At 41.8% G+C, this 18542-nt stretch overlaps 1 protein-coding gene across 2 annotated transcripts in view; it reads right to left on the minus strand.

Moving 5' to 3' along the window:
- TTLL9 (tubulin tyrosine ligase like 9) overlaps nucleotides 1-18542 on the minus strand; it is a 61982-nt gene that overhangs the window by 19203 nt on the left and 24237 nt on the right. The window contains exons 6-10 of one of the 2 annotated variants that reach the window (XM_042463564.1): nucleotides 9706-9774; nucleotides 6648-6738; nucleotides 4957-4997; nucleotides 4761-4848; nucleotides 1716-1774 (exon numbers count right to left, since the gene is read on the minus strand). In XM_042463564.1, coding sequence (XP_042319498.1) covers nucleotides 1716-1774; nucleotides 4761-4848; nucleotides 4957-4997; nucleotides 6648-6738; nucleotides 9706-9774 — 348 coding nt within the window. Of the gene's footprint in view, nucleotides 1-1715; nucleotides 1775-4760; nucleotides 4849-4956; nucleotides 4998-6647; nucleotides 6739-9633; nucleotides 9775-18542 lie in introns of both variants that reach the window. The other variant, XM_042463563.1, reaches the window with a different exon arrangement.

The following is an 18542-nucleotide window of genomic DNA, read 5'->3' on the forward strand; positions in this document are numbered from 1 at the left end:
GTATTTTGCCCTGAAACAAACAGGCAGCCAGTGAAGGGATTTTAAAACTGGTGTGATGTGGGCAAATCTAGATGTGCCAGTAACCAGCCTGGCTGTCATATTCTGTACCAGTTGAAGTTTCCGAACTTGACACAGAGGTAGCCCCATATAGATCACATTACAAAAGTCGAGCCGAGAGGTTACCAGTGCATGTACTACTGTTTCAAGGTCTTCCTGCTCCAGGAAAGGGCGCAGTTGGCGAATCAGCCGAAGTTGAAAGCAAGTGCTCCTGACCGTCACATCCACCTGAGCCATCAGATTGCGAGAAGAGTCTAGGAGCACCCACAAACTGAGGACAGAGTCCTCCAGGGGAAGTGTGACCACATCCAGAACTGGCTGACATAACTCCATTCCCGGATTGGGAGTCCTTATTACTAGTACCTCCGTCTTACCTGAGTTCAACTTGAGTCAAGACAGGCATTCAGAGGAGAGATGCCTTCCTTAGACACTGCATCAGTCTGAGACACAGAGAAATATATTTGGGTGTCATCAGCATACTGATAACACCCTGCTTCATGTCTCCGGATGATCTCGCCCAGTGGCTTCTTGTAAATGTTGAACAGCATTGGGGACAGAATCGCACCTTGAGGGATGCCTGACCTGAGCTCCCTCTTGGCCGAATAACTGTCCCCAAGCGACACCATCTGGAATCTACCCAAGAAGTAGGACCGGAACCACTGCAAAGCAGAACCTCCGATTCCCAACTCTCTCAGGCGTTCCAGAAAGATACCATGGTCAATGGTATCGAAGGCTGCTGAGAAGTCCAAGAGCACCAGCAGGGTCACACTTCCCCTGCTGGTGCCCAGACGGAGATCATTGACTAAGGTGACCAAGGCCGTCTCAACTTTCAAACTGCTAAGTTGGCAGAAGCTGGGACTAGTGACAGGAGCTCACCTCATCATGCGGTGCTTAGGCATTGAACTGCCAGCCTTCCAACCTTATGATCATCAGAACTGGCATCTTAACCACTAAGCCACCGCATCCCCCAAACCTATGTACATCAAACCCATGTATATTTTCCTGTCCTAGCTGAAATGCTCTGAAGAACTGTAATGTCCAGAACTGGACACAGGATTCCAGGTGAAGCTGATCAAAGCTGAATAAAGTGGCACTATTAGTTCTATTGATGTGGTTTCTATACTTCTACTGCTGTAACCTGGAATCGCATTGGCCTGGTCAGTACTTGGATGGAAGTCTGCCAATTAATACCAAGTGCTATACACTGCATTTCAGAGAAAGGAGCTGGCAAAACCAGCTCTTAAGAAAACCACATGTAATTCGAGATCAGCATAAGTCGGTAAGCAACTTGAAAGCATGCGTGTGCGCGCGCATGCACACACACACACGGTTAAAGGGTAATGTCTGCCTTTGAGTTCTCGCTCTTGTTGCAGCCAGTTGATAAGCAATGACTCGATCTATGCACTTTCACATCTAAACAACTTTATAACACAAAGAGATCGGGCCTTTCAGAGATGTCATTCCTGAGTCACCTCACAGTTTTCAAATCTACATTTTAATTTCTGTGAGTTGGATTTCTGTGTTGAAGCTGCTTTGATATTAATTTGTTTTAAATTTGTTTTTATGTTTAACTCTCTTCATGTCTTCTCACCGTATAAGCTGCTCAGGGAACATGATGCGATGGGGTGGCATTTAAATGAAATTAAACCATTGCTCACCTTCTCAGGATCGTAGTCAGGGGCCGTCTTCTGCACAGCTACATTTGTCAGATGAACATCTGGCATGAAGAGAGAGGTAAGGATTGTACAGGGAAGCTTTCAGTGCAGAAGATGGACTTGGCTCCAAAAACAGTCTCCCTGTGGGCTCCAGTCGCCAATTCATTTTTCCTCCTCCCCACCTAACTAATCACAGACCAATGGTCCCCAAACTGTGCCCTTGAAGAGATTTTGGACTTCAGCTCCCAGAAGCCTCTGCCATGTTGGCCAATAGTCTGGGATTCTGGGAGCTGAAGTCCAAAATCCCTTAAAGAGCAAAGTTTGGGGACCACAGCACTAGATGGAGGACAGAGAGAGAAGTAAAAAGTTGCCTTCTATTTGCAGGGGAAAATATAATCCCCATAGCAGAGAGGCATGTTTTGGGGTATATATGTAGGAGGAGTGAAACTCAGATCAAGGTGTGGTCATGGAGTCCACTGAGATGGAGGACTTCTCTCTACTCAAGACTTCCCACCCACATTTAGGAGCTGCAGGGCAGAGGTGGCATTAGTGCACACCTTCGGTCATTTCAGGTATAGCCTCAGATGTTTTTAACCATACCCTTGACAGTGCCAAGTTCAAATAACAAATGGGGACAAATAGGTGGAGCTGACATTTAGCAAAATAAGGAAGCCAAGACGAGTGGTAGCTTCTTGTGGAGGGTCTTTGCGGAACCAGGGAATCTGGGCTTGTTCTATCTAACATATATGAAAGCCCTTGGGGCAAAAATATACTTAACACAGGGCTGTCAACCCTTGATTATTTCATCCGCTCATGAAGGATGTATTATTATTGTAGTTTTCTCCTCACTGCTGGAGAAAATGAACATTTTTGTGCAACAGAATTCTAAGTTCCAGCCGTATTAGTCTGGAAAATCAGTATGCAAAGAAATCTTGTAGATCTACAGCGCTAAATAAATAAATAAATAAATAAATTATTTATTATTATTGTAGCATCTTTGAGACTAACTGAAAGAACCTGGTAGCATGAGCTTTCATAGATTTCAGCCTTCTTCCTCAAACATCTGAGGAGGTAGGCTGAAGTCTACAAAAGCTCATGTGACCAACTTCTTTCTTTCGGTTAGTCTAAGGGTGCTAGAAGAACTCTTTGCATACTGATTTCTGAGCAGCGTTTCCCCTGCATTCAAGAATCCTGGACTGATCTGGACAATTTCCTGCACAGAAAAATTGATATTTTAAAGTGAAATAAACCAAAACATGTTTCCTGCACAGGTAATACATTTTCTGCAGATAAACTGTGTTTTTGTGCAAAAACCCTCACGTCTCTTTGAACATAAAAATCCTCCAGAATACTTTGGGACAACTGAATTCTAGGGGCAAACTGTGGGAAAATCTTAGGAGGATTTTTGCACATTTCCCATAAGAATCCAAATTATTCTTCCCAACAGTTTCCCAAATGCTTCTTGTTGTGTGGCTTCAAGTCGTTTCCAACTTATAGCAACGCTAAGGCAAACCTATCACAGGAGGTTCTGGGGCTGAGAGTGTGTGACTTCCATGTCAGAGCAGGGAATCAAACCCTGAATTGTAGTCCAATGCTCAAACCACTACAACACTCTGACTTTGTCTTCCCAAATGTAGGGGAAATCCTTTTTCAACCTGGAAACAATATCAGGAAAAAAAAATATTTCCATTCCTAAAATAATAGTTACAAGGGTCACTGAGAGTTGTGGGTCTCTCTTTAACATCCTGAAGTGGAAGGCAGGTCAGGACTGGAAGTACCATGTACTGCACAAAAAACGGAATTTTCCGCCCCAATTTGCTGTGTGCTAAAGAAGATGCTCCTATTACAGCCATGGACACTCTCCTCTTGATGGAAGTGGGAGCTTGGTGCGGGTGGGTAGGTTCAGGACCATTCTCCATGGGACTTAACTGCCCTCCCTGCACCTGGTGCCTTCATCCTGTTCCTCCCTCCGCAGTTAGATTGTTTAAAAATCAGTCACATAGCTTTCATGGGCAAAGGTCATGTTAGCTCAGAGGCAGAGCACACAGGCTCCATGCTTTGCATCCAAACAGTGTGGCACAAAAGACTAGGAATAATCCATGTCTGAATCCCTGGAGAGATGCTGCACTCACTATAGACATAATCCTGAACTAGGGCTCTTTGCACTGCACAACTATAGCACTTTGATTCCAATTTAACTGCCATGGTAATATCCATGGTCACCTTGGGCCTCATCCTGAAAAAAAAAGAAGAGAATTCTGAATTCTAAAATATTCCAAAATCCAAACCCTTCCTGATGGGCGATCGAGACAGTGGCACCTTTGCTTTTTGATGGTTTTGTTTCATGCAGAAAATTACTTAAAACATTGATACAAATAATAATAATAATAATAATAATAATAATAATAATAATAATTGTATAAAATTACCTTCAGGTTAGGTATATAAGGTGTATATGAAACATAAATGAATTTCATATTTAGATTTGGGTTCCATTCTAAGGCATCTCATTATGTATATGTAAATATTCCAGAATCTGAAAAAATCCAAAATACTTCTGGTCCCAACATTTTGGATAAGGGAGACTCAACCTATAAATAAATAAATCCTATGGAATCCTGGGATTTGCCATTTAGGGAGAAATATTTTGAATTATCAGGCACAGAGCTTCAGTGTTTCAAAACAGAACCAAAGTGCTATAACTGTTTAGTGAAAAGGCTGCTAGAGATGGACCTGTGGCCAAACTTTGTACGCAGTGATACATTAAGCATAATGTTCACTGTGGTCTTCAGTGGCCCTAAAAGAGCAGAAGGGGTTAGGAACGGCTGTTTTAGTGCTGCCATACAGTAGCTTAGATTTACCAACTTCAGATGCTCCTATTGCCCTTGACCAACCATTTCAGCCCTGAGCAGAGCAGCTTCTGCATTGGGTACCCTATATTAAACAGAGGGCCATCCTGTGGCAAAATATCCCTGCCTTCCTCCAGTCACTGAAAGGCTACATTCTCTGTTCAAGCAGCCCATACAAAAAGAAGACAGGTCAGGATACAATGGTCATCGATGGTATTCAGAGTGAAGCGCGTATTGGAGAAGCGAGCAAAGCCATCCCGGTACAGCCAAGCTTTCAGAGGGAGATACTGGAAGAAAAAGGAAACTTTGGTGGTGAAAGGTACCTTCGAAGACCATCCACATCAACTGGCCAGGTTGAGGGAGTGGGGTTAGAGGGACCAGGTTTCCTCACTCACCGACATTACTAGGACATACACCCTCAAGTCAAACTTCCGACCTGTGAACCGAAGAGAAATTATTTTATAGGATACAACATCTCTGCACTATTGATTCCTCATACTCTAGCAACAAAGAATGGGATTACATCTCTGGTGGAAGCAACACGGGGCAAAGACCTTTTTCTCTTTTTCTTTTTTCTTATGGAAAGCACCATATAATACATTGATTGCTTCATGATGATGATACAAGGAAATAAAACCCGGTGATTCAAAGCCTGCTGGAAAACAGCTGCAACAGAAGAAATCGCCATCATCATAATTATGGTAATCTGTTTTTCTGTTTGTCACTTTCCTATAAAAGCTTTTCCAGCATCTCACAACATATCAAGTGAACAGCAATAAAAAAGAGGATTAAAAAAACATCATACTGTTAATGGCAAATAGAGAAGAAGCATACACTTCTAATATGGAATCAAATAATACGTACAAACTGACCTGACTCAACATCTCAGCACTACACTAAAGATTGAATCAAGACAGAAATAGAAATGCAATATACACTGCCTACCAGGATAAACTCAGTCAAGGAAACCACAGACTGGTCTTTAATGCTTTTTAAAATTCAGATAGCATATTCAGCTGTCAAATCTCTTCCAGAAGATCATTCCACAATTTAGGGGCAGCTGAAGAAAAAGTCCTCTGAGTGACAGACAGTTGCCAGCCTAGTCCTGGCCGGTTGAAGTAAATATCCCTCAGAGGACTTTAGTGTACGGAGAGGAAAATATGGGAGGAAGTGGTCCCATAGGTAACTTAGACCCAAACCATGTAGGGCTTTAAAGATAATGACCTACACTTTGTACCTGCATGTCCCAAAGATAACATGGGGGTCTCCTCAATTAACCTACAAACAGTGATAGGCAGCCAGTTACACCTTCCAAGAATTAAAGGGCCTAACCCAAGGGATTAATGCAGATCGACTGTCAGTTCTAAGGTTGCTGCTCACGGCTGTATCACTGCTACAAATAGTTATCAGAGAACATTATACAAATGAAACCACAGGTACAAGGGCAGAAAAGTGAAAGATAATCAGAAATAAAAGAACTGTAATAGCTTGCTGCCTAGTCCTCTCTTCTCCAACACAGAGTTGTTTGCTTGTCATATGAGCTGTAATAATCATGGCCCTCCATTAGGTTGTGTGCTATCAACTAGGGTTGCCATACATCCTCATTTCCCCATACATGTCCTCTTTATGATAGGAACAATTTATTCAGTAGAGGTATTTAAAGTGATAATCTTCATAGCAGTCAGTAGTTTGAAGTAGTCAGCCGGTAAATGTGCTCCCTTTTTTGTTTTTCAAAATATGATAGCTGAGGCACCAGATTAATCTGATCTGGTAAGCTAAGCAGGATCAGCTCTGGTTTCTACTTGAATGGAAGACCACCAATGAATACTAGAGGCTATACATCAGAGGAAGGAACTGACAAAGCTATACCTGAGAATTCCTTGCCTAAGAAAACCCTTAGAAGTTCATGGGGTCATCGTAAGTCAACAGGCAACTTGAAGGTACACACACATATATATCAACTGTAGACAGTTGTTACTAGAAGTCTCTCTTTGACTTCTCAAAGAGGAGTGATCTGCTTATCTCCATACCAAGGACAAGCACAGGCATTCCTCCTGCCTTGCATAAAAACCATCTGTCTGCTTACCACCTATTAAATACGGGTTCTCAATATAGCGCTGAGCCACATAGTTCTCTACTGGGATTTCATCCTTCTGGTCATCCAGGCGGCCGCCGTCCTGCAAGAGAAACCAGGTGACTTGCTTATATCAAAAAGAAGAGAACCCAGAAGTATATATATAAAAAAGTCTTGTTAAATTCTTCTCTTGCTAGCTCCTCCAGAACTGATCCATTGCTCTTGAGTGGAGAAGCACCTCGAAGGATCCAGTAATACACAGGCATACCTTTCTACCTGTCAGAATATCAAGCATTCTTTCATTGCTTTTAGAACAACTGGGGATTTTGGAGAGTATAGGGCCCCCAAAATGACCATACCCAACCTCAGTTCTTTAGTTGCGGTTGTTCCGTCTGCTCTTCTATCTGTTGCAATGTATGGTCATAAATACTTTGTGTGGCTAAGGAACCAGACCATGTGACCCCCAAAATGTCTAGGGCCGGTGGTCCTATAAAAACTCCCCCTTCTCTGGCTACTTCCTTTTTAAAATCTCCTTTCTTTGTTCTCAAATTCGAGGTGGTGAGCCAAAGTTTTATGCTCCCTGGAGCTCTTCCTTTAACCCAATCTTTTCATTATTTAGTTATGATGTAGGTACTTCAAGTGATGTGCTTTCTAAAAGCAATTGGTAATGTTTTTTAGTTTGCTACCTGATACTGCCTGCTTATTTTATTTTAACTTAAGTCAGTCTCAGCCAGGGAGGTTTGAAGATTGAGGCATCTTACTTCTGCTAAACTCTGCTGAGGAAGAGATAGATCCAGTCTCCCTATTTTCCCCAAAGCACTAACAACCTGGGATACACTCCTTTTTCTCACACTATCAGTCTACCTATTCCAGAAGGAACTGAATTTCTCTCCTCACTCAAGCCCAAATTGAAACAGGTTACAGTCCGCAAAAGCACATGCTATAACATATTAATAGCATGCTATAACATATTAACAGAGAGCCAGTGTGGCGTAGTAGTTTGAGTGTTGGACTAAGATTCTGGAGAACAAGGTTCGAATCCTTGCTTGGCCACAGAAACCCTTTGGGTGACTTGGACAAGTCATGCTCTTGCAGCCTCAAAGGAGGACAACAGCAAACCTCCTTTGAACAAATCCTATAAAGAAAACCCTGTGACAGGTCCACCTTAGGGTTACCATAAGTGAAAAACAACTTAAGGGCACACAAGAACAACACAACATATTAATAAGTAAAAAATATTGGTTTTGCAGCAATAGACTAAGACGGCTATGGGCACCACCTCCCCTAAATTTATTGTGCTGATGTTTTAAATGAATGGGCCCTACAACAAAGCAGGCCTGAACTCTTCCTAGAATCCAAGATGACTAAACTGAGGCTGATGTACTTTGGCCATGCCATGAGATGATATGACTGAAATACCATAATGCTTAGTCAAGTGGAAGGCAGTCAAAAAAGAGGGAGATGGTACTATTGATGGATTGACTGAATCAAGTAAATCATGGCCCTGAGTTTGCAAGGCTGGAGGTTGATGGCAAGGGCTCTTGGGCGTCTCAGTATAGAGTCACTATAAGTCAAAGTAAATTTGATGGCAAATAGCATCAAGAAATTAGTCTTTAGGGTGTCTTATAAAACTCCATCTTGTTCTTGTGGCAAAAGGTGAACCCAGCTGCTTCTCAAGATTCTGTCACAGAATTTCATGGAAGTGACCCAAAGCTCTCAGCTCCATTGGCTCTCTCAAGGTGGGGTGGCCTACATCGGAGCCCTATACACAGATGTAACCGATAAGTATGTGGGTCCTGCGCATATGTGATGACTCTGCCACTGTCACTGGTTTTTCATAGTTATGCAATTTTAAATCTTATATTGGTTAATCTTTTTTAAGGGGGGGATACTTTGTATATATGGATGTACTATTTTAACTGTTGTACACCGTTTTGATTGCTTTAACAAAAAGCGGGGTATAAATAAATAATAAAATAAATAATAAAAGTTTTATTTATATACCGCGCCTTCCCCAGATCAGGGCGGTTTACATACATTATACGTATACATACAATACAGTGCTCCCTCGGGTTACGAAATTAATTCGTTCCGCGGCCGCTTTCGTAACCCGAAAAGCCTTCGCAAGCCGAAAACCCATAGGCGCTAATGGGGAAAAGCCGCGTTTCGTGCGAAAAAGCGCCGAAAAGCACCAAAAATTTTCTTCGTAACCCGAAAAAACATTCGTAACCCGGAACAGTTATTTCCTATGGGATTTTTTCGTATCCCGGAAATTTCGTAACCTGGGTATTTCGTATCCCGGGGTACCACTGTAGATTAAAAACAAACCACACCATACAATTATACAATAAAAATAAACAGCTAAAACAGCTAAAACCCCATTAGCCCATCCTCATGGCCATGGAAGAGGAGGGAGGCCCTTAGGAATTTTTATGGGGGAAATGCTTGCTGGAATAAGAAGGTCTTCAAGTCCTTCTTAAATTGGGCCAGGGAGGTAGTCGAGCGGAGCTCGGCGGGCAGCGTGTTCCAAAGGGCCGGGGCAGCGATGGAAAAAGTCCGCCTAGTGACTGAAGAGAGTCTGGCCCCCGGCACCTTTAGTAGTTGCTGCCCGGATGTTCTGAGGGTGCGGGACGGAATATATGGGGAGAGGCGGTCCTTCAGGTATCCTGGGCCCAAGCCATTTAGAGCTTTATAGGTGATGACCAACACCTTATATTGGGCCCGGAAGCGAATAGGCAGCCAGTGAAGATCTTTCAACACTGGTGTTATATGGCTGGCCCTAGAAGCTCCAGTGACCAGCCTGGCTACCATATTTTGCACCATCTGTAGCTTCCGGGTTTGGTATAAGGGTTGCCCCATGTAGAGTACATTGCAGAAATCCAATCTCGAGGTTACCAGAGCATGTACAACAGTTTTATTTTATTATTATTTTATTTATTATAAGTAAAAAAGACCAGGGGCCCCAGCCTTTAGCAGCTGATGCCAAGATGCTGCTCACCGAACAAAGTTTTAAGGTGGGCTGTTCCCAACTAATCCCTTTCTGAGAGGTGAGAAGGAGGAGGCATCTCACCTTCCTCCAGTCAATCACATCCTTGAGTTTCCGGAAGAGAAATATCCCTCTTCCTTGAGACCGTGCAACCTGCAAGGGGAAGAGAAAACAGGTTTTAGTCATCTTACACGTGACTCACTTATTCCTCTCAGCTGGCTAAAAGGAATACTGGGACATTAGGAAGAGAACTGTTTTCACAGACCTTGATAAATATAACTGCTAAACAAATTATTTCCTAAGGCAACCCAACCAGAGAGCAACTGGATTCTGCAATCCGCTAGAATAAACCATTTATTCACTAATAAATAAATAAATAAATAAATAAATAAAATGGTATAAATTACGTAAGTATGCACAATGTCCCTTATTTTGTATCTTTCATTCTGCAATGATACTAATTTGCAGGTTTTTATTTGTGTTTCATTCTAGTTGTGAAACTCTAACCCCATTTTGTTGTTATCCACCCTCAAGTCAATCTTGAGCGATAGTGACCCTGTGGATGAGACATCTTTAAGATTTCCTGTCCTCCACTGCTCTGCTCAGGTCCTGCAAACTCATTATTACTATTATTACTATTATTAGCTGTACCCGACCACACGTTGCTGTGGCTGAGTCTGGTTAAATGGAAAAGAAAGAAAAGAGAAAGTGCACGTTTCTGAAATATTTAATTTCACAATGCTTCTGGGTATACAATATTTTTTGTTGTTCCATTGTCTGTGTAGAGATAGAGATTGTGTAGTTTGCCAACTCTAGAACACACAACATAGAAGGAATCTGAGTTTAGATCTAAACCGCACAATTCCAAAGATTGGCCCTGAGCTTTGTTGATGGTGATTGCAAACGTCCAACAGATGATGCTCTTTTAAAAAAACATATTTTACCTGGCACAGGTGTGACAGCTATATCACAGTAGGTATATGTATATAAAAACATGCATGTATATTTGAATGGAACTTTGTGTCAAAATTTCAAAGCAATTGGTGAAGAACTTTCGGAGATTTAAGATTTTGAACAAACGAACATTTACATTTTATTTATATAGATGATGATGATGATGATGATGATGATGATGATGATGATGATGGTCGTCATACCTGTGACTGCCTTAATAGAGTCCATCCATCTAGCATGCAGCCTTCCTCTCTTTCTATTTCCTTCCACCTTTCCTAGCATTATTGTTTTTCCAGTGAGCCATGCATGCCTTCTTATGATGTCACCAAAATATGACCACCTTGGTTTTGTTGTTTTGGTTTCCAAGAACATTTCTGGCTTGATCTGGTCTAGGGCCCATTTGTCTTTTTTGGGCTGTCCATGGGATCCTCAGCACTCTCCTCCAGCCCACATCTCCAAGGAATGGATTTCCTTGCTGTTTCTTGACTGTCCAGCTCTCACATCCATCCATGGTAATTGGGAATATAATGGCCTGTATGAATTTAACTTTGGTGCTCAGTTCTATATCTTTGCATTTTAGGGTCTTTTCTAGTTCTTTCACAGCCGCCCTCCCCATTCTTAATCTTTTCCAGACTGCAGTCCCCATTGCTATCAATGCTTGATCCCAGGTTTTATCATTTCTATTTCTGAATTGTCTAGCTTGCATTTGTGTAAATTCTCCGTAGTCATTCTTTTTGTTTTCTTAATTTTCAACAGTAAGCCTGCCTTTGCACTTTCTTCCTTGATCTTTCTTACTAGATGGTCCAGGTCTTTGAAGTTTTCTGATAGTATTGTAGTGTCATCTGCGTATCTTAGATTTTGACATTCCTTCCTCCTATTTCCATGCCTTCTTCGGTGTCCAAGTCCCTCTGCCATCTTGTTAAGCTAGCCACCTTCCTTGGCTTCTCATACTCACCGCACACTGCAGTCACAAACATCAAGCACATCTTTTACAGAAACTTCTTTTATCCAGATCAAAGCAAAGTCTCTGGCTTAATTCTGCAGCCAATTCCACTTTTCAGGGGCTTTTCTCAAGTAATAATGTAGTGGTCAAAGTACCTGGATATAATTTTTTTATTAGCAGGCATAACAATATTATCTGCCAACACCTCTTCAGCCTTTCTTGCATTCTCTGAATTTAGCTGTATTTCTGAAGCTGGCGGATGAAGGGAGAAGGGGAGACTTTTTTCAAAAAATGCTATATTGCTGTGAACTTTCCCTGCCGTAATGCCTTGTGTGGAGTGGATTGCTCTTGAATGGGCAGCTCAGATAGTTTTACAAAAGACCTGCACTTGATGCTGATTAAAGGTGTTAAAAAGGGACTGTCAGCATTAGGGGGTTCTCATTGGGACTATAGTTATGGGGACTATCATGGCAAGCATCGGTACTTCAAAATGTATCACAACACTAGTTTTCCAATCTTTTTTGGTATCATCACAGCAGACACATAGCCCTGGGAACTCTCTTATTCCTTCCACCCAGGTCATATACAGTTTGCCAATTGAGCATAGTATTACCTGCTTTGACTGAGAGAAACTTTGTAAGATCTCAAGCAGAAGAATATTTGGTGAGCTAAAATGGCTGGAATCTTCTGTCATGGTCTATGTTATATGATTTTATGTATACTTAGATGTGTAGCAGAGGGGCTAGGAAATGTTGTGAGTGAATTGTGAAGCAGTGTGACAGGAGACTGGCACATCAGTTTCTGCCGATGGACATCAGCACTCCCTAAGTAGTATCCTGATATGTTTTGGTTATTTTACCAGCTTCTCCATGTAGTAACATAACAGCAGTCCCTTCCTGGCTATGGACATTACAGAATAGTGCAATTTTAATTCCTGTAGCCACAACTCCATTTACAATGGCACTAGTCCCAAACAGGATTCGGGCCATAATTCTTGTACCATTCTTCATGTTATTTAAAATTTCAGTGTGGCATACAGCCAAATAGATTTATGATTTAGACACAATAATAAAACAACAGATAGCCAGACAATTAAAATTAGAACTAGATAAAATACTCGAATAAATAAGAAGACAGAGGAAAAAGCCTTCCCAAACACCTACCACCTGATCTATTTCCTTAAAATTAAACTGGAGATGCCAAGGATTTAACCTGGGATGCTAATTATACAAAACATGAATTTACTGCTGAGCTACAATCCCACCTTATTCAGAAACACCAAAACAAAAACTCTTACAGAATTCAAGGTTCTCAGCTTTATACTTGCAGCAGGTCATCCTTACATGGACAGATGAATTACTGCTTGTGGAAAGGATACCTACAGTTCAGAGAAACCCTCCACATCTCTTCCCCAGAGCTTGGGGAAACATTGGCCCCATACAGACAGGCCAAAATAAAGATGCTTTGAGTCACTTTGGAGGTATGCTGTTTAAATGATGCATGCGTATTAAGAGTCCGGAAGCTGCGGCAAAGCTGCGCTCCCATCCTAAGGACTGGATCATGGCTTTGGTGTGGCTTCCAGACTCTTAGTATGCATGCATCATTTAAATAGCATACCTCCAAAGTGATCAGAAGCAGCTTTATTTTGGCCCTTACTTTTCTGAAACTCAACTCCCTGAATCATCTTTCAACTAAGGATTGTTGACTGGAAGCACTTTCCTCACCCCCTTGATTAAGATCTTACAAAAAAAATCTTGACCTCTTGCGGAAAAATGAATCAAAAGAGAGACCTGACTTGTCTCAAATGCAGCCATCCAAAAAATTTCCAGCTGCAGCTATCAGTGGAACAGCCGATGCGGACTGCCTCCCCCCACGCTGCTCCTAAAGCTGACGATGCTGTTTTATTTAGCAATATAAAAAAGGAATGCTTGATGGTGTGCCATGATATAAAGGTTTTATGGCCACAGGTTTGGGATGGCGGCATTACTCATGAGTGGAAGTGCCAAGGGTGAGTTATGCTGGCCATCCCAGAGGAAAGCCAGTAAAATCTTTACAGCACTGCCTGTTACTATACAGTTTGTCTCTTCCACATTTCAGGCAGAAGTTTCCCTTACACTTGCAAATGTTTGGGAAAGTTTCCACCCACCCCACACACATACGCATAGTTGTTCGGCTTGTAAAGCAGTATCTGTTGGAGTTACCCTTGAAGAACCTGCACATCTGAAAATGATTCACAAAGGAACAATGGACTTATCAATCCGTCAACTGGTTTTCAGCTACCATCAATAATAACAATAGTAATAGTAATAGTGATGTTTATTTATAACATCCTTTTCACCAAACACCAGATATATACAATCAAAAACAAAACAATAAAACACAACACTATAATATACTAAAATAATATTTGTTGTTCTCTTCAAGTGATTTCTCTTATGGGAACACTAAGGCAAATCTATCATAGGGCTTTCATGGCAAATTTCATCAGAGGGGGGCTGCCATTACCATCCTCTGAGGCTGAGAGAGTGTGTGACTTGCCCAAGGTGTCACCCAGCAGGTTTCTGTGGCTAAGCCGGGATTCAAACCCTGATCTCTCAGTGTCCTACCTAGTCCAACACGCAAACCACTGCACCACACTGGCTTTTATGTTAATGTAATATACAGTGTGTGTGTGTGTGTGTGTGTCACAAACACACACACACACACACGTATAAAGTAATATATAGCCACTCCAACACACTGACTTTTACGCTCTCTTTAATTTTATTGTATTTTATTTATTTATTGTATTGTATTTTATTATCTTTATTTTTACTGTTGTGACCCGCCTGGATTCCTTGTGATTGGGCAGGCTATAAATAAATCATTATTATTATTATTATTATTATTATTATTATTATTATTATTACGTTAATGTAATATACAGTGTGTGTGTGTGTGTGTGTATATATATATATATATATATATGTCACAAACACACACACACACACACACACACACACACACACGTATAAAGTAATATATAGCCACTGCACCACACTAACTATAATATTAATATATAACATGTTAATATATATACTCCTAATCTATTTGTACATATTAATATCTTATCTATTAATGTAATAGCCAGTGTGGTGCAGTTGCTATATATTATTTTACACACACACACACACACACACTATTTTATATATACATATGTATTATACAATATTAATATATCAATAGATAATAATGTATTATACATTAATATAATAGCCAGTGTGGTGCAGTGGTTTAAGCATTGGACTAGGACACTGAGAGACAGTCAGGCAGCAGCCTTGGAGAAGAGAGACCAGAGGAGTGGATGATGGAACAGGTCTCTCTTCTCTAAAGGACTCTTGGTGGTGCTTTCCTCTGCAGGAGTGCTGGTGGTGGTTCCTCCAGAATGTGTTCAACACCACTGTGAGCCCAAAAGGCCATTTCATTCTCTTTCTGACAGCCAGAATCATAGTCACAGAGTTGGGAGGGACCAGAAAGGTCATCTCATCCAACCTCCTGCCACACATGAACTCTTCTGACAGAGAGGGCTCAATATCTCACAAAACTACAGGTCCCAGAATTCTGTGACATAGAGCAGTGGCGATTAAAGTAGTGTCGAGGTGCATTGTTTTGGCAGTGCAGATACAGACTGGGAGGAGTAAGGAAAAAGAAACAACCCAGGTAGCTGCTATGGAAAGTTCACCCCTAGAGTTCCATGAAAAATTTTCCCCAAAACAATTGAGTTTGAAAAATCTTTTGGGATAGAAATCATTGAATAGGAAGAGGCAGATGAAGGCAGGGAACTGTCAGATTAGCCATCTGTAAACTCCTTTGTGGTTGAAGAGTGGGGTATAAATACTCTAATTAAATAAATAAATAAAATACACAACTAAAGCACTCCCAAAAGATGGGCAAACTTTATCTAAAGACCTCTAAAAAGAGTCCATCACCTCCTAAGGCAGTCTGTTCCACTGATGAACAGCTCTTACTATCAGGAAGTTTTTCCTAATGTTTAGGAACAATTCATTGCAGTTGTTTTAATTGTGCCTTCAGTGTCTTGCTGTTAAGTCTCTCCCATCTAGCATGCACTCCCTTTCCTTTGAGCATTTCTGGGCATGGGATCTCCAAACTATGAGAAGCCCACAAATAGGGACAGGAAGCAGGCAACCCTTTCCTGTCTACAACACTGTGAAATATAAGACTCCTGGACATGGAAATCCCATTTTCCTGTCATAACTATTTCCAAGAGCTTGGAAAACCTACTTTTGGACTTTAATTCCCAGAGCCTGTTATCTGAGATGCTGGGAGCTGTAATCCACGTTACCCGAGCTCTGTCTCTTGTTGTTGTGTGCCTTCAAGTCATTTCTGACTTATGAGGACTCTAAATCAACACTATCATAGGGCTTTCTTGGCAAGATTTGTCCAGAGGAAGTTTACCACTGCCCCCCTCTGAGACTGAGGAGTTTAGCACACAGAGGCAAATGGCTTAAATCCCATGCAGAAACGGGATTTAAAAGTCTGTAAAAGTGGGTTGTTTTTCTGACATGTTTGTGGAAAGAAGAATTAATGTCATATAACCTGAATAAAGCTCACTCGTTTTTGATTTGGGAAGTTCGTCTGAAAATCTACCTGCTTTTGCAGGTTTTGTCCACCTTTTGTTCGGGTTAATTCCTGACGTTGTTTGAAAATCTACCCACTTTTGCCAGTTTGTTATAGTTTAAATTCAGTTTCTGCATGGGATCTGTCCTGTGTGACACACTCCCGAATCTTACTTGTCCAAGAAACATACCCGGGGGGAGCTGTATTACTCGTGCAAATATAATAAAATCCTAAATCCACAAAGCAGTAATACCTTTTTGGGCCAACTCTAAAGCGTAAAATACATCTTGCAAGCTTTTGAAGTCTCACTGGCTTCTTCATCAGGCAAAGATATTAAAAGTCATGCAGGTGACAAGAAAGGTGACAATATTAAGGTCACCCAGTAGGTTTCCATAGACATGTGCCTTTCTCCACAGTACCCAGGAGGCCAGGCCTTTATGGCCCCATTGGCACGCACATGCCCACCACTTGATGATGGACATCTTTAACAAGGTATTATTATCAGCAGCACCTGGAATCATGAAGGCTGACCAGTGGGCTCCTGACTGCTTTTGTGTGTTAGCAGCCCACCATGCATCAGGGTGGTCTGCCTCACATTGATTCAATGTCGATGCCCTGGTGCCCTATCAGTCTGTCAAAAGCCCTGCGCAAACCCTTCCTGAAAGCGGCTCTGAAATCCTGGAATCCCAGTTCCCTCAAGCGATAAAAAGCAAGCTTTCCGAGACTTGTGGGAAGTGAGATATTGGGCTGTTAAAACGTCCCTGGCTCAGGCTCATACATTACCTTCCCAGTTTTAAGACCCATGTATTTTTTCCCAGCAGTACATTTTGTAAGGCAAAGAAAGAAATATTTTTATTGCAGGCTTTTTCATGAGATTTCCCTTTACTCACTTAAGTGGCAGCTGTCTGGAAGGAGTAGAAAACTCAGCATTGCACAGACACATTCATACTGAGCGTGGCTTGCCTGCCATACAGGGCCTGGGAGAGGAGCAAGAGGCACTGCCCCATGAAGGAGACCATGCAAAGGTGAGACTGCAGATGAATGTGCTTCTAACTACTGTACGGTTAGTTGGGGGAGCTTTCATAGCATTTATACCTGGTCCCATTACCCACTCTTAGGTAAGTTTCCTCAGATTTCAAAGCCTGCCCCTCTCTCCTGGACTTCACAGAAAGGGAAGAAAGTTTAAGGAGAGAACACTGTCTTGAAAAGTTTGTTTTTAACTGTGTGGGGATAAAGGAGGATCCCACAATTTGACTGTAAAAGAAAAAAGAGTATGTGGCCTGTGGGGAGCACTGGTTAATGGGAGAAAGCCATGAAAAGCAGAATTTGGAAAACTTTCTTTTTTCTTGGAAGAGTATTTTGGTTGGACTACAAATCACACATTAAAAGAAGTGCTTGGAAAGGTGCTAAAAACACCACTTGGGAAACTTTGGGTTTTGTTGCTGCTGCTGTTGAGCTTGAAAAGCTTAATTTATCATAGTATCACAAGAGTTGGAAAGGGTCACAAGGCCAATCTAGTCCAACCCCATTCTGCCATGTAGTGCTGTATGATAAATTGCACAACTACAGAATTCCTAAGAGATGGCCACCCATCCAACCTCTGTTTAAAGACCACCAAAGAAGGAGAGCTCACTACACTCCAAGGCAATGAATTCCACCACTGCCCCCCACCCCCGATATTTTCTCATTTGTCAGACTGACATGATTTGAGCGGCTGTGTTTGGTGTTTAATGTATCATGCTTGAAGGTATCACCAGGGGTTGTTCCCTGTACTACCAGTACGGCTGATCCATCTGATATCACCAAGGCCTGCCCCTAGTTTTCAGGTGTTAAACTGAAAATCTCAGGATGCTCCTGACCAGGTAAGGGACTAACAGAAAATTGGCTTTGCATACTTTCATTGTCATGAAACAAGTAAAGGCAAAAGAACGCAGTGATGAGAGGTTCTGTTCTTCCCTCTTACTGCTTGCAGATGAAGGGTCAAGAGGCATGGTAAGCAACATGCCACCCTTGGAGCCCCAGCAATTTTGGATCAGCTGAGAATATGCAAAGTGAGCCAAAAATGATCCCTTAACTGGCTGAGCCAAACTGCCACCATCTGGCAATTGGCCACTTTCAGCTCTGCCAGTTGCCAACCCCAGGCACAAGCAGCCATGCAACAGATTACATCTTCCGGATTACTTTGGGTGGAATTACTAATGTTGTTGGAACAAAAATGACTTAAAACTAGTTGATGGCTGAATCCTGAGACAGAGGATTATTTGTTTTATATGTGGTCCCCACACCACTGCCCTCCCACTAAGATTCGGCTCTTTCCTGCCTGAAAAAGACCTATGTGCAACTTACAAGCCTGCTGCCTCCTGCACTCAGACTGCAGCTCAGTATTTTCCTGGTCATTTCAAATCAA

The sequence above is a fragment of the Sceloporus undulatus genome, chromosome 4 (assembly GCF_019175285.1).
Source record: "Sceloporus undulatus isolate JIND9_A2432 ecotype Alabama chromosome 4, SceUnd_v1.1, whole genome shotgun sequence".
Classification (NCBI taxonomy): domain Eukaryota; kingdom Metazoa; phylum Chordata; class Lepidosauria; order Squamata; family Phrynosomatidae; genus Sceloporus; species Sceloporus undulatus.